The sequence below is a fragment of the Neofelis nebulosa genome, chromosome 7, assembly GCF_028018385.1.
Source record: "Neofelis nebulosa isolate mNeoNeb1 chromosome 7, mNeoNeb1.pri, whole genome shotgun sequence".
Lineage (NCBI taxonomy): Eukaryota > Metazoa > Chordata > Mammalia > Carnivora > Felidae > Neofelis > Neofelis nebulosa.
The window spans coordinates 125,751,834-125,767,276 of NC_080788.1; the positions used below are offsets into that span (position 1 = coordinate 125,751,834).

The window sequence follows — 15,443 nt, forward strand, 5'->3', positions numbered from 1 at the left end:
GCTAATTGGAACAAAGGAAGACCCCAGTCCAAATTCAAATGGAAATGGAAATTCCATTTCACCAAATTCCATGCCACTGAGGGTTGCCTTATATCAAAGCCTCCAAAATTACTAATGAGAATTTTCTCAAACTAACTTTGCCTTCCTCTATTTTGCAGCTGAAGAAATCTTGTTTTTTCGCACCTATTATTCATTATAGTTCACCTACTTTGGGAGAACAGTGCCACAGCGGAATGGCCAGGGTACCTACCTCCCACAGCAGCTAAGAATATATTTTATTTATATATAAATAAAGAAAGAGCTGAGTCCAGCTCAGCATTCAGAGAACACCATTATGAAGGCTAAGACCAAGAATGAGTGGGGCCACATCATAATTGTAGGAATGGAGAGGGACAGACCAGTACCACTGGACCTATTGGTTTTACAATTAATCAGTATCACAGGGCATAATTAATCAACTGAAAATATACATACCACAAACATGTTTCAAAAAGTAATTATTTCTACCAAAAAATTGTCATAATTACAAATAATGAAGTGTGGTTTTTTTTCCCTCTTTCGATCCCCCTTTCTCCCTTAGTTCAGGAGTATATGATAAATATATTGATTTCATATGTATATTCTCAATGCTAATTATAGTTGAGCTGCTTCTTTTTCTGGCCCATGTATGTTTTATGTTTCAATGTTTCGGTGGCTAACAAATTAGTCCCACTCTCCACAGCTTCAAAGTTAAACTCTGTGAAGCCTCCTCATCTTTCTGCATCCTTTCGTAGCTTGTCAATTTGATTTTCTTCTAGTACTTTCCCACCTGCCTAAAAAGTAACCCTCAGATTTCAGATAATCTAACCCTCCAGGGATCATTCTTGGTATCTACCAATACATCTGTGAGTTCTGGGATATTTAGACTGGCAGAGAGCACCAGATGGCTAGAAACTAAAACAGCAGAAACTACTTGAACATTGTTAAACAAGAAGTGCCAAGCACAAGGACTGGACTCAAGGATTCATCATAAGTAAATATTTGGGAATTTTCCAGTTGGGCTCTATCCATGCTGAATAAAGCCTAGGCAATACCCCTTGTACTAACAAGGACAATAGTTCCCTAACGTAGTAGTTATTCAGGTAAGTCTGTTCTTCAGGTCCCAAAGCTTCCATCAGCTGTATTACTTCTTTCCCAAGGCAGATGAATACATGTGAAATAGGGTTTCTTCTTCTACATCTTGGGATCTTTTTACTCAGGGCTTTTCACTAGGAAGAGATGTGATGGGGCTACTATTTAGCCAAATGCCATTTGAGTGGTAAAAGAAGTATGGAGATGTTAGAAGCTTATGTTCTTCTGACACGTAAATTCCTGTCTTTCAGGGAGACAATGAGACTCAGTTGAAATAGTGGATTCAGTTCTTAGTTTCCTTTTCTTTACATAATTAAAAAAAAAACAACTCTTTTACAATCATACCTTCAACCAGCTAATCTAGATTTCATCTTTTGCTGAAATTCTTCTCCAGCCAACGCCGGACTTCTTGAAGGTTGTAGTAGAAGGGACCCTTTCCTCCTAGATAAGCAATTTTCTGTCTCTGCACAATACACACACGTTCAAAGGCTACACCATAAGCTACATTGGCATTATTGTCCATGCGGTCAGCCACAACTCGGCACTGGGGCGGCAAGGAGAAATGCTCCAGAAGCTGGTGGGCTGCTGCACATCGGTCTTCTTGGTTCCGGTGCTTCTTCACTTCAAAAGACAAAGAAGAATCACCAGGCACTGCCCAACCATCTGAAGGATGAGCCTCATCAATGTAGACCAACAGGAAGTCAGCCACTGATGAGAACTCTTCCACCAGTTTGCTGAAGGCTGGCAGCTGGCTAGTAAAAGGAGGTCAAGTGGCTGAGCCAAAATTGACCACCAGTGGACGCTCAGGGCTGGCAAAGTCAAGAAGGTGGCACTCGCCTCCATCAACTATCTTCACCTGGGCACCATTTCTACTGTTGTCACCTCCTTCAGAATTAGAGACATGTACCACACTGGAATTGGGGGCATCTTCACCCAATTTCACCTGATGGTGAAAAAAAGAAAAGGGGAGAGAATACCATATGAAATGCATTGTCACTCCAATTCACTCTATACAAAAACAACCGGCTCTAATACAATGTGGGATTTCCTTCATAGGGTATGATAAATATATATTGATTTGAGTAAAGAAGCATCATGGCTGGTAATGTAAAGAATGGCCCTAAAGAGTAAAAGTCTTTTTCATTCTGTATAGTCATTGAAGGTAATTATTTTCATCATTGAAGCCACCACATTCAAAGAACCATTGAAGGCACCACTCTTTTCATAATTATGTTGAGGCTGGTATTCTTTACTAGCTTACTCTGCTGTCAATGCTTAGCACACATGATACAACAAATGATTAATTGACTTCATTTTAAAAGTTAAAAGTGAATGGTCTACTTTAAGTGAAATTGTCAGAGCTGTGGGGATTAGGTACCTCTTTTTTGTATTCCCACTTCTGAATTCTAAAATACTCAGGAAAGACCTTTATATTCTTGCATGATGCTAATTTACTTAATCTCCACCAATGGACAATGGTACCAATGGGCTCAATTCTTGGCCAGAGCTAGAAATCTGAGGTCCACCATTTACTAGAAGGGCTACTCCCACTTCACCTCGTCAGTGCTTCAGTTTTTCCATCTGTAAAATGCTGATAATAATGCCTGTCTTCCTCAGACAGTTATAAGGGCTACAACATAAGAAAATGAGCTCTTGTATACTATAAATCATTGTGTGAGTATAGGTTCCATTATTAAATGCCACCCAAACATGTGAAACAGCATATCATCTTTCTGGGAAACTCTATGTTTAAAAAAAAAAAAAAAAAAGACTATCCTCAGAAGTAATTTGATCTCTTCTCAGGATGATGTCCTTCCTAGAGGTTTCTTGAGCTACCACTTACTTTTGGGTTCCCATAACCCAAAAGTAATGGAAATGAGTTCATTTCCATTAAACAAATGAAATAAAAACATAGAATTATTTTAATTCCTCATTTTTCATGGGTTTTTGTTTTGTTTTCCTGTTTTTATCTAGGAAATCACAAACCATTTACTTTTCTATCATACATTCTATTAACAAGCTCCTCTGAATTTTAAAATACTCAGGCAGGTATAAAAGAAGGTATAGAAGAAAAGTGTTCCACATGCCCCACTTGCCCCTTTGCAAGTGGTTTAAATAGCTGAACACAGAATGAAGGAAAGTTTGTTGGCCTTTGGATCTGTAAATTGATAATAAAAAGCTTGCAACATAAAAGAACCAATTACTTCAGTTTGAAATAGCACAATCGGATCTTCCCCTAGTATGGTTTAATCAAAGCCAATAACATTACGGACAACTTACGACAGCCTGGTTGATTTTTATACGCTATACTTAATATTACAAAACACTCCCAACTGGATCGACTTATTTCCCTCATATAAATACAGCCACATATAACACTGTTAGTAACTGAAGTCACTTAGAAGTAAACTGTTAAAGACTCAACAATCCAAACTGATGTAAAATACTCAAGGGCTTTCATTCAGAAGCTTCTATCTAATGTGATGCATAACTCATTTTAACTGTAGAGAAAGAAGGAAAGAAGTTCTTTCTCTCCCTTCTGAAAAATCCTAGCAATGCAGATTTGAAACAATACTATTAGTTTCCTAAAAATCTTAAAATAACAATCTTCTTTCTTAGAAAAGGAAGCTGTTGGTATGATTTAAATAAGTACATTTGTTTTTAGTTACTATCAGGGAGAAAGTTACTTTGTTTATATTAATTTTCTTGGTTAATTTGCAAGTTACCCTAGATGGAGAAATCTTATAAACCACTTTCAGCTGGGTTATTTTATATGAGGTAAAATAACACCTCACACATCTCTGAGGTATGAAAATATGCTTAAAATTTGAAGATACACACTTTATAGGTATTATATATCTTTTAACCTACCTTCTCATTAGATTTTTCCCACTTAAACTATCAGTAACAGCTCTAGAAGGGCTGCTTTCAATGATACTGTGTTGTGTTCCTCAACATACTGTGATATAAAGATCTGAATGCATTCACTCTAAATCCATTAAATGCTGTAGTGACTTCTTGTGAAGTCAACAACCCATTCACAGAAGAAAAGTCATCTCTAGACTACAGACTTGTAGGTTCTTGGTAGGTGGAAACAACCATCTGCTTTTTGGAATCATGTTAAAGACCTCTGATGCCCCTGACTCTCACCCAAGCAGAACTGCTGACTTTGCATTATTCCTGATTATTCAACTGAATAATCTCATCTAATGCTTCTGTCACAGGTGGCTCTCATATTACCTGTAGTTAATTTTCTTAGAAAATTAAAGCACCTTCTCCTTCCTCTTAGTGACAATGTCTATAGTTCAGCCACATAATTCTTTTCAAAGTACAGACTTAGAAAATTTCAAACAAGTACAATACCTTCACTCTCAAATTAAAAATTAGAAAAGTTACCAAATACATAATGCTTTTGTGTGTGTGTGCGTGTGTGTGTGTGTGTGTGTAGTGCCGAGGGCAGCACTGGCATTTTATTAAGCTGGAAATTCTGTTGAATGAATTAGTAAATGAACGATAGCTATTATAATCCTAGGGGTCAGTGAAGAATTTTACACTTAATAATAACCTAGACATGCAATGAACATAATTATGTTTGGGTGATGGATATGTTCACTGAGTCAGATAATTCAGAAATGTGAATCCTGGAGCCCTATTGTAGAGTTCTGCCATAATCAACACCGAATACTGTTGATCTGCTCTTGATTATCTTGGCTCCCAATGTATGAAATCAAAGTAGCCAATTCTTTTTATTTTGCTCTGCAGCTATGGGACCCTACTGCAGATTGGAATGTCATAAACAGCGTGTTCATGAAGATGACTAGGTTAGAGAAAATGCATAGGTAATACTAATGATATTAATAAAACTACATGGAGAGAAAAAACCCCACACCCATTATTTGTAAGTCTCAGTGTGAGTAGACCAGTAGTCTACTTTTATAAACATCATATACTAATCATAAAATCTGTCCATCTTTGCTAAAACCTGCTGATGACACTTTAGCAACAATAAAGAAAAAAAACTTCAGAAATTAAAAAAAAAATGGAAGTTCACTTTAAACAAACAAACAAAAATAAATCTTTTAAAAGGACATTACTGTCCTTTCTCAATTGCCATTGAGACCAATATCATTTCTCATCTTCCCATTTGATCTCCGTGAAAATTAAATTCCTATTATGAACAGAGTTTCAAGTGGAGAATTTCTTGGTTTGCTCAGTTATATGCCCTGCTGAGATGGAATGGGAGAATCACCATTGTCTTCAATGATGGAAGATTCTTTGCTTTCCCCAGGAGCAAAGCATTCCTTGACAAAGAGCCAAAATGATGAAGAAAATAAAGTTGGTCCCATAATAACATTTAGGCTGCAGGAAAGAAGCTCAACAAAAACAAGTTATCCCCTGGTACTCTCAAACTTTGTTTTAATTTCCCACAGTGGCACAGAAAGTCTCCTGGCCACAAGTTACCTATCATCTTAATTTCTCCTTCTTAGAGGGTTTGTGTTTGGTTTTTGTCCTTAATGAGACATATTTGCCAAAGAGGCATTCAAAAGGCATTTTTTACTCTTGCGGAAGAGTAATTAGGTCGGTACCTCTTTCCCTGCCAGCATTAGCTGCTCTAAAGAGAACCCTGCCCAGTATTTAATGCCCAAACACAAGAAGCATCATTTCCACTAATTGGTCTTGAAGTTCCGATGTTCCCAAAGGGTCCCTTTATTTTCCAAGGATCAGAAAGGACATACGTAAAATGTAATATCGTCATCACTGACTTTATCTCTCTCATCTGCGCTATTACAGTTGTCCTTTCCTATGTTTGTGTAATCAACATCAACACAACACCAACAAGGGAGTAAATAAAGGGCTTCATTTTTATAACACATGACCTCTCCAGGCAGAATGCAAATGTTGTGATAGTCATATTTATAAATATGAACAAGAGGGTAAATATATGGCCTATAAATTTGATTCCTTTGATGATAGGATTCCTTTTACTGACAATGTTCAGTGCATGGGGAAAAGGATAATAATGCTTTAGCATGTGGACTCTGAAATGCAGGGCAAGGGGAAAAAAGAACCATTCATCAAGCAGAAGCTGGAAATAGACCATATACTACTAACCTTGTTTTTTTTTTTTTTCCCCTCTTTTCCACAGCCTTAGAAAGGCCTCTGGACAAAATATCACCTCATCTCATGATAGGAAGTAAGGCAAATGATAAAAATGGGGGTTGGGTGTGTGGCAGAACAATATTTACACATCCTTCTTGCTACACAAAAGCCCTAGGATGGCTTTATTAACCATCAAGAAATTTCAAATTCTTTGACATAATGACCAGGCTACGTCAGTGTCCTTACAAACATGGCCAAACAATGATTAAACAGTAATTTACCCAGGTACATTCCAACTGGCCAAATAAACCAGAGTTGAAGAATGAGCTACTGACTCTTTCCTCCAAGTTCAACTCCTCTCTGGTCCTTCTGTTTTCGGTGCATGCCTTGAAAATGCAGCTCTAAGCTGTATCATTTCCTAGTGTTTTATCCAAGTGATGGATAAACTCTGGCTGGGGCTTCCTTTGTGTTCTTTTGAGAATGTTTCTCTCTTAAGAGAGCTATTTTCCATTGTAGAAACTAGTGTCAAAAGGCTGGAGGTGAATGAAGAGGAGGAGGATGTTAGAGACCCTTTCAAAACCAAAATTATATGTTCAAATGAATATGTTTTCTGTGCTACCGCAATATTAACTGCATAGAAATTAAACTGCTTGTCAACATCTATACTGTGTGTTTACTTTTACACTTCATTTAGGTAGGAGCCCAGTTCCCAGACAGGGGAGTTTGCTTATTGGTTGCATTTTCGAGTCTTGGAGTGCTAGTACAAGGATGCAGTGTTAGATGCAATGACACAGATTAGGAAAACTTAAATAACAAACATCTGTTATTCACCTCTGTCCGTCACAAGTTTCCGTAGACTTTTTTTCCATCAAAACCCATGCATGGAACTCCCTATAACCAAGAGCAAATTATCTTTAAAAGTTCCACTCTGGAATTAATTTTAAATTCCATTCAACATTTTAATGAAGAAGTGTTGTTTTTATTTTGTTCTATTTTAATTTCTTTGTCACCCCCTCCAGGAGCCAAATACAGGGATAACACTTTTACTGCACTTTCTCTAACTATCTCCCCAAATATCTGACCTTCAATGAGGGGAATTAGAAATGACATGCCTTGTGTATGGCAGGTGTGCAAACCCCTCCTCCCAGAAATCTCTGCTTCTGAGGGTGGCGGCCTTGAGATAACGTAAGTCGGCATTGTGAAATACCATGGTGCCACCTCACACAAAACTTCCTCCAGTGTGGCTCTGGAAATGGCCACACCCAAAGACAGCATCACAGATGAAAACAGCAGTCAGGGAAGTCATTCAACTTGTTTTAGAGATTCTGAGTGACCCTCAAATGCCACGACAGCTACCACCACCCTTGTCATACTTGGGAGACAGAGGAGACCTAAATTCAGTGCAAGCTGTGTTCACAACGTTTCTATTCATTGTACACCCAGTCCAGTCTTGTCTCTGATATATGGGTTCCTGGTTTGTTCCTTCTCATGGTATCTATTATATAAATCATAAAAAGCAAACATAATAACATCAGCTATGAACTTGGTCACTAATCAAATCAATAGAAACAATACAGGAGAAGAATACATAAACCATATGCAAAAAAAAAAAGAAAAAAAAAAGAAAAATCACTTGTCCTTGTCAATTTCTTGGAATACAATTAACAAAATATTGCTACATAATGTAATGCTATATTATCAGTGAAAAAATAAACAATCAAGTTTATTGAAGAGACATTTGTTTTTCCCTCTTTATTTCAATAAGCTGCTTGATAGGAGAAACAATGTCACCTAATATTTGTGGGTAACAGCACAACCCCCATGTTTTATGTGAGATATCTATGTAAGCACATATTCATATATAAAATTCTCCTGAGAAGTGACTTTTCTTTTATAGGCAAATGTCAATTATCTTTCAAAAAAGTAAGAGTTTAATATGCTGCATTCAAGCCATTGGCATCTCCATTTTGTCTTCCTAACACCTACAAAATACAGATGTAGATGAGGGAACTTCCTAATTCATAATGTGCCTGACATACTTGTGTGTTCTCCACCTTCTTCCAAATTCTTTACTCCCATGTCAAAACATAAAAAATTCACATTCAGTGATACATTTGTGGGAGTGAAATGGTCATCTCAGTATCTCCCTCCATCATCTCCCCTTTGCCCAACATGCATAATATAATGGAGATTATATGATTAGAACTTTAAGCATTGTTTCATATCATCAAAAAGGAATTTTCACTTACTAACAAGAGCTCTTACTATTCTCTGGCCTTTCGGACAGATGCACGTTGCTTTCAATAAGGAAGATGTGTGTTGTAGTAAACCTTCCTGAATTCACAATGAATATTTCCTTCTTGAATATTTAATTTTCAGTGGAACAAACCTACTCTGGATTCTTTGTGACTAGAAGCTACTCCTTTTCCTTTCCTCATGCACAGATTTATTTTTCTAGGGTTGATTTATGGGGGAGTCTTCCCTTCCTCCTCTTTGATTCTGAGTTTTCATCCTGCTTCTGTGGTGCTGTTTGTCTACAATGTACCACTTCATTGCCTTCCATATGCCTCTCAAATTCCCTTCCCTGCCATCTTGGACGAGGTCCCCCAGTACAGTTGGGGAAAACCAGGACTGTCTACTTTGACAGCAACTTTTGCCAAGTGAGTCCATTCTTAAGCCCAGAGATCAGTAGGAGTCACGTGGGCATAGGCAGAGGTGCCAACTGACAAAGGACCAGTGCCAAAATGCCCCCTGTTGGCCCTTGAGATCGGAGTTGAGGATGTCCTACCAACATCTCCAAGCAACCAAAAGGCAAGTCTTAGAAACAAAGATCACCAGGTCTGGTTTTGAGAAGCAGCCCTGGGATGTGTGTTCCGCAGCTAAGTGAGGCCACTGCTCCGGTGCTCAAGGCATGTGTTGTGACAGTTTTGAGACTGTAATGAACCATAGACTTATCTGCTCTTTCTAGGACATCTTTTTTACTTTTGAGAAGGCAAATGTGGTTTCCCCGTACAAAGTCTGGATTTCTGACAGCTAGTTCACAGCTCTTTCTATTGCAAATTGATATCTAGTGACCCAGGACTCATTGCCTTATAACCACTTCAAAAGGGTTCAAATCAAATAAGCCATAGGGATGAAAAGTATAGCACAATATAGTCAATAAGTTTGTAATAACTTTGTATGGTGACAGATGGTAACCATAGTTTTCATGGTGAACATTTCCTAATGTACATAATTGTCAAATCACCATGTTGTACACCTGTACATTGTATGTCAACTATCCTTCAAGTAAAACAACGTCCACCTAGAGGAGGACGCTGCACACAGGGCTGCTTTCGTTAACTCTTACCTCTACCAGAAACAAGGGGGCTTTTATGCCAAATCTTACTCGCCGTGACCATTTTGTTAAGGCTTGCTAACTCTGAGGGTTCTGAGGAGCATTTTCTTTTTTCCCTCGCTTTTCAGTGCCCAGAACTGAACTGTCTTTCCTAGTGCACCCCAGCCTCTCATCAAGCAAAACATCAAAATCCAAGTTTGTTACAAGAGCAGGTTAAATGCAGCAGTCTCCTCCCCTCCCCCAACATTTTCTGACTTTTCCCAAAGTTACTCATCAGGCACAAATACTCTCTCTTCCAAAATTGCAGCAAGACATTAATGGCTCTTATTAGAAAGCGTCTTTACTAGGTGGCACAGAGTCATAACAGCTTAATACCTGTCATCCCCAAATCTAACCTGTGTGACAGGTGTGGAAGGCACAGGTAAGGGCTCCCTTGAGCATAACGCCAGGAGCCTAGATAGTGCGCCAGGATCCCAACCCGAAGCTCCCCAGGGCCTGCGGTCCCTCGCTCGCCAGCCCCTGCCCCTGCTCACCGGGGGAGAAGCCCCTGTCGGGGCAGCTCACCTGCTTGTAGGCATCGAGGAGGAAGCTCTTCCAGATGCAGCGCATTCCCTCTGAGGTCAGCATGCGCCTCCACTCCCCGCGAGTGGACTTGGAGCGGCTCAGCAGCAGCACCACGTGCTTGAGGAGAATGACCGAGTCATAGAGTGCCAGGAAGAGGCAGTTGGAGAAAAAAACTGGCAGAATTTGCAGTGTGATCAGCAAGTCTACGCTGAGGATGCCCATCTTCTCTGCCTCCCAGTCAGTTCCCTTGTGCGCTCTGGTTCCCCTTCACCCTCTTATTTAAAAGGGGGGGTGGTGATAGAGGGGGTGGGGGAGATAAAGGGGAAGGCCGGGGTGGGGGGAGAAGGAGAAAAACTAAATTAAAAGGAAGCCCAAGTTGTCTCCTCTTTCAAAGAAGCAGAAATGGCAAGACCAAGTCCAGTCTCTGCAGCCCAGCAGTTGGAGTGTGCCCATCAATTCATTCAATTCGGAGCTGCTGCCTTTTTTTTTTTTTTTTTTCAGGATTTAAGATGTTAAAAAAAAAAAACAAAAACAAAAACAAAAAAAACCCCACAAAAAACAAAAAACAACCCACACACAAACTGGCGTCCCCGTCCCTAATCCAGTCACCCCTCTCAGAGTCGGTGACAGACAGGCAGCTCTACTTTCATTTCTAAGCACCTATGAGACTGTGGCAGAGATTGCAAAATTTTCTTTAGCTTTTCATTGTCTCTAATGTTCAGAAACGTAGCCCGTTTCTTTCTGGAGTTGCCAGAGTTTTAAAAATGTGCTTGAAGGGTAGTTTTCCCCCTTCTTTACTCCGTTTGACACACACTTTCTGTTCTCCTTCTCCCAGCCTGTCTCTCTCTCCCTTCCCCAGGAGCGACTGACTCTTCTCTTCCTCACTCGCTCTGGCTTTTCCTTCGTGCTATCTGTCTGTGGTGCAAAGTGCCTCTCTCTCTCTCTCTCTGCAGCCCAGTGAGTCTCCCTGAAGCCTTTTATACATTCCCTGGCTAATTGCTGCAATAGAGAAATGAAAGCCTAATCTTGGTAAAGATCTTGACGTCATTGAGAAAGAGGGCTTTACTTTGGCCAGAACTGCAGTGAATAGAAAAGCAAAACTCGACAACTTTTTTTTTTTTTTTAGAAGGGGGGGGGGGTAGAGGGACAGTGGAATTTTGCTTTGTGATTTAAAGAGAGGGAGAGAGAGAGAAAAAATTAATACCTTTGCCAGTTTTCAGGAAATACTTCCAGATTTTGGGAAAAGTAATTTAATGTAACATGCAGATTGATAGGGAAACACTCTCTCCTCTGATTATTATTATTGTTATCGTTCATTTATGAGGGGTTTTGGAAGGAAAGGATTCTGGAAAGCAGGTAGATCAAGAGGAAGACTCCTCATGGAAGGTCTTTGCTCTAGTTCTTGGAAGATGTATATGCTTACATTTGGTCTTTATACCTTTCTACTCTGACACTCTCTCGTCAGGTTTGTGACCTAGGTTCTTTAAATATTTTTGAGTCATGATCTTATTTAAGAAAATTCAAAGTTCTGAGGTGGAAACTTTTAAACTCTTTGAGTACCATCACAGCATTTCTCTAAAGCTTCTTGCAGAAAATTAATACAAGTTTTCAATTTTACTGAAATTTCCAATGCAAAAAAAAAAGAAGAAGAAGAAATAAAGAAAGAAAAAGAAAAAAGAAAAAGAAAGAAAAATCTTCCACACAGACATAAAAGTAGTTAAGTGATCAGAACTCCTTTTTTTTGTTCCATTTTGCCTATATGCAGATTAAATTAAAACTTTTTGTCACATGGCATTAAGATGCCATAAGACTGAAAAATAAATTCTTTATGTGAGCTCTTTCAATTCTACTCTTCCCTGCTTCTGTTAACATAATCCCTAAGACACCTGAAGCTTTAGGGACTCTTCCTATTTCCTTGCAAAAAAAAAAAAAAATTTGTACGTGGTTAGGAGAGGACTTTGAATTGGTTCAAGAGCCACAGTGAACATTGTTCACCTCTGCCATTAGTCTCCAGGAGTGATGGGTAGTTAGGCAGACAGCGCTTTGGCAGAATGCCATGACCCTTGCCTCATTCTAGTTTTCCTTCCTCACTTACCTAACAGATCACCTTAGGAATTATGTTTTCATGGGAGAAGAAGTAGTAAGTACAGATCCTGGGATGGGGAAATTGAATTTAAATTGAAAATTAATTAGCTGACTTTTGTATATACATATTGCTCTCACTAAGCATGAGCTAAGCAGAAGATGCAAACCTGTGGGTCAGTACATTTCTATGTTTTGTCCCTGTGGTGAAAACCTGCAAGGTCACAGAAATAATTTAAAAGCCTAAAGCAGGGGTCATGAATTGGTGGGCCAATGGGCCAAATTCTATACATATATGCATTTTATTTGATTGGCCTGGTGCTTTTTGCCTTTAAAAAAATAATACAGTGAGAATGCTTTTAATTTTCGTGAGACCAGGGATTCCTGTCTGCTTTCTCTACTGCTGTCTTCCACCAGTTAGAACCATTCCTGGAACAGAGTAAATTCAAGGTGGGTGAACTGAATGGACCAATGGGCAGGGTATGCACTACTCCACACTAGGGGGCACCATTCACATATAATATGATATGACTGTGGTGTCCCAGAATTGTACACCTGGCTGGCCTTGGATGTGACCCTCCCCATGGACACAACCCTGGCCATTCCCTATTGTCTTAAAAAAAACCTGATACCTTCATCTTTCTCATTGGTTTAGCCCATTATGAATCTTGGATTTACATTCCATGGACTAAATTCTGAGGCAAGATTTCAGAGCTTAGAGGAATGAATATGAGCCACATAGAAAAACAGTTTTCCTGTGACTAGTGTACATTGTTAGGAAAAGAATATTATTCATATACATGATATACATTTACTCCATTCATTCTCTCAATCTTCTCAATATCCTTATTGAAGGGGGGAAAAAAAGAGAAGGAGGTGATAACACGGTATTTTGACTAGTGTAGATGGGAAAGCTAAAGTGCCAGATGAAGTCCCACTCCACCATGACAGAAGGTGTGGAGTCAGTAAATGACACTTCCACTCACTGCTCAAGCCTTAAAATCTCACCCCTTCTCAGACATTCACTTTGACCCGTTTGAATGAAAGCAATGCTCATTTAAGGCAGAGGCTTTAGCAGCCATACACCAATTTTTCCTCACTTGTCATTTGCTTTCAAGGAGAAAGGTATGATTAGAAATGGCAAGCCAAGGAGGGGGATTGGTAGAAAATCAGAAAAACACTTTCTTTTTAAATGCAAAGTTCAAGGCACATCCAAAGTACAAATGATTATAAATCAGAATGACTTTTTCTTTTTTACTTTCCTTTTGTCTTTCTCTCTTCCTTCCTTCCTTCCAAAGTCAGATGTATGCGAGGATTGTTTGTTTTTTTTCAATGGAAGAACAAATAGACACATAGCCAATCTGATTGTATCATTTTTAAGATTTCATCCATCATTTTTTGAATGAATAAATGAATCACAAAACTGAGAGCCATTCATTTACCTGTTATACAATCTGTCCATTCTAGAAATTACATTTCTCTAAAGATATTTTTTACACATGGTTTGCTTGTTCTAATTATTAATAGTTATTCATCACTTTAATTTTCAAGTCATTTTATATCTATGAAGTAACAAAAATAATGCATATGGTGACAGAGTATCATATAGATGCCCCATCATATAGATGAGGGAAAGTGGATTCAGAAGGCCATAGAATCAAAGCTGATGTTAGGATATTTTCCCCAACACTGAACCTCACTTTTTTCTTACATAACTGTTTTGTGGGTCCTGGTCATACTCTGAAAATTGAAACCCTTGCCAAAAGTGGTTGTGCTAAATTATTTTACCTTCTAAATTGCAAAGGATATCTGGGATTTCACATCTGTTTAATATTGCCCCAATTCAAGCTCCTGGTTTGGATTTCATATGGTCATTTCAAAGGTTTGGATATCTTCTTGGCCATGTAAGCTTTCTTAGCAATCAACATTGTAATGAGCTAATTGCAAACCAATGTGTGGCATGTTGGTTCAATTTCTCCATACAATGTTGTACACAGGCTTTAAATTCTAAACAGAGGCAGCCTGGGGCAAAATGCTTTGGGTTTTTTAGTAAGTGTAGAACCACTGTAAAATTGTTTAATTGTTTTTTCTTTCCAGAGTAAGAGAGCATCATATCAACCATTGCTTCCTTCTGGTTGGAAAAAAATAAGAATATGAGTGGTAAATGTTCCTTTGGTCTGCTTTTTGACTCAAATTGAGACTGAGAGCATGAAGTTGAATAACTTGAGAGCAGACTTGGAAATTTCAGGGATAGAAGCTATCACTGCTATCACATTATTGTTCTATGAATGAGCCAAAGAGCATCCAAAGAATTCTGTCAAGTTAATAACTCATGCTGTGGATTTTTAAGAAGTCTTATTTCATAGAATTTTATTCCTTCTAAAATTCAAACAATTTGTTAAATATAGTTTAAAAATGGAGTTTGATTATTCCTTTATTAAAATCTTGTCAGATAAATAGATTATAAATAAAAAAATGCCTAGTCAGGACAGGTATGTTTATTTGAGGTTTGGGAATATGATTGCCATACACACCACCCCCTTCTTATCAGAGAAGGAAACCAAAAACTGTGCAACCCTCTGTCTCTAGTAACTCCTGGCTGTGCCCAAGAGGGAGTTATAATGAAGGGTTTATACCACAACTACTGAGTCATTCAAAATTCCCTGTGGGCCCGTCCATTCTACAAACAGAGCTGTGTTCCCTGCCTTGTGATGAAAGCACCTCAATGGATAAAATACACAACCCCAGAGTAAACTCTGACACACCTTGAGCAAAGCAACTTAGGGCTGGGGCAGAGAAGGCAGACGCTGTGGGAGGTAGGAGCATTCTATCCCAACAGCTCCTCTTAGGTCCCTTCACAAGCCCTGGCAGAAAACACAGGCTGAGGTGTTAATGCATTCTTCCCTCAGAAAAGGCTGCTACTCTTTTGTTTCCAGGCCACCTACGGTAAGACAGAGAAGGAAAGGAAAAGGGAAAAGACAAGAGGAAGGGGAAAGGAGAAATGAAGAGAAAGAAGATGAGGAGGGTGGAGAGGAGAAAGAAGCAGGGAGAAAAGAGGAGAAGATTCAATGAGCTGCCTGAGGAGGCTGTAAGCAAGAGAGCCAGTTAATGCCAATTGTGGCAGTGCTTTCTGTGAGGAATACAGCTGTCCAGAAACTGGAGGGAAGCCACCACCTCATTTCACAGAGGCCACTGAACAGCTGTTATGAGACAACAGCCTTCGTTTGCTATTGACCTGGTCTAGATATGT

General features: G+C 39.0%; 1 protein-coding gene across 1 annotated transcript; it reads right to left on the reverse strand.

Moving 5' to 3' along the window:
• Window positions 1-407: 407 nt before the first annotated feature.
• On the reverse strand, window positions 408-11,129 carry DIO2 (iodothyronine deiodinase 2). Its single transcript, XM_058739898.1, is given in 3 exon segments — window positions 408-1,480; window positions 1,483-2,053; window positions 10,112-11,129. Coding segments are annotated over 3 exon segments (816 nt in total). The 5' UTR covers window positions 10,334-11,129; the 3' UTR covers window positions 408-1,457.
• Between the last annotated feature and the right edge of the window lie 4,314 nt (window positions 11,130-15,443).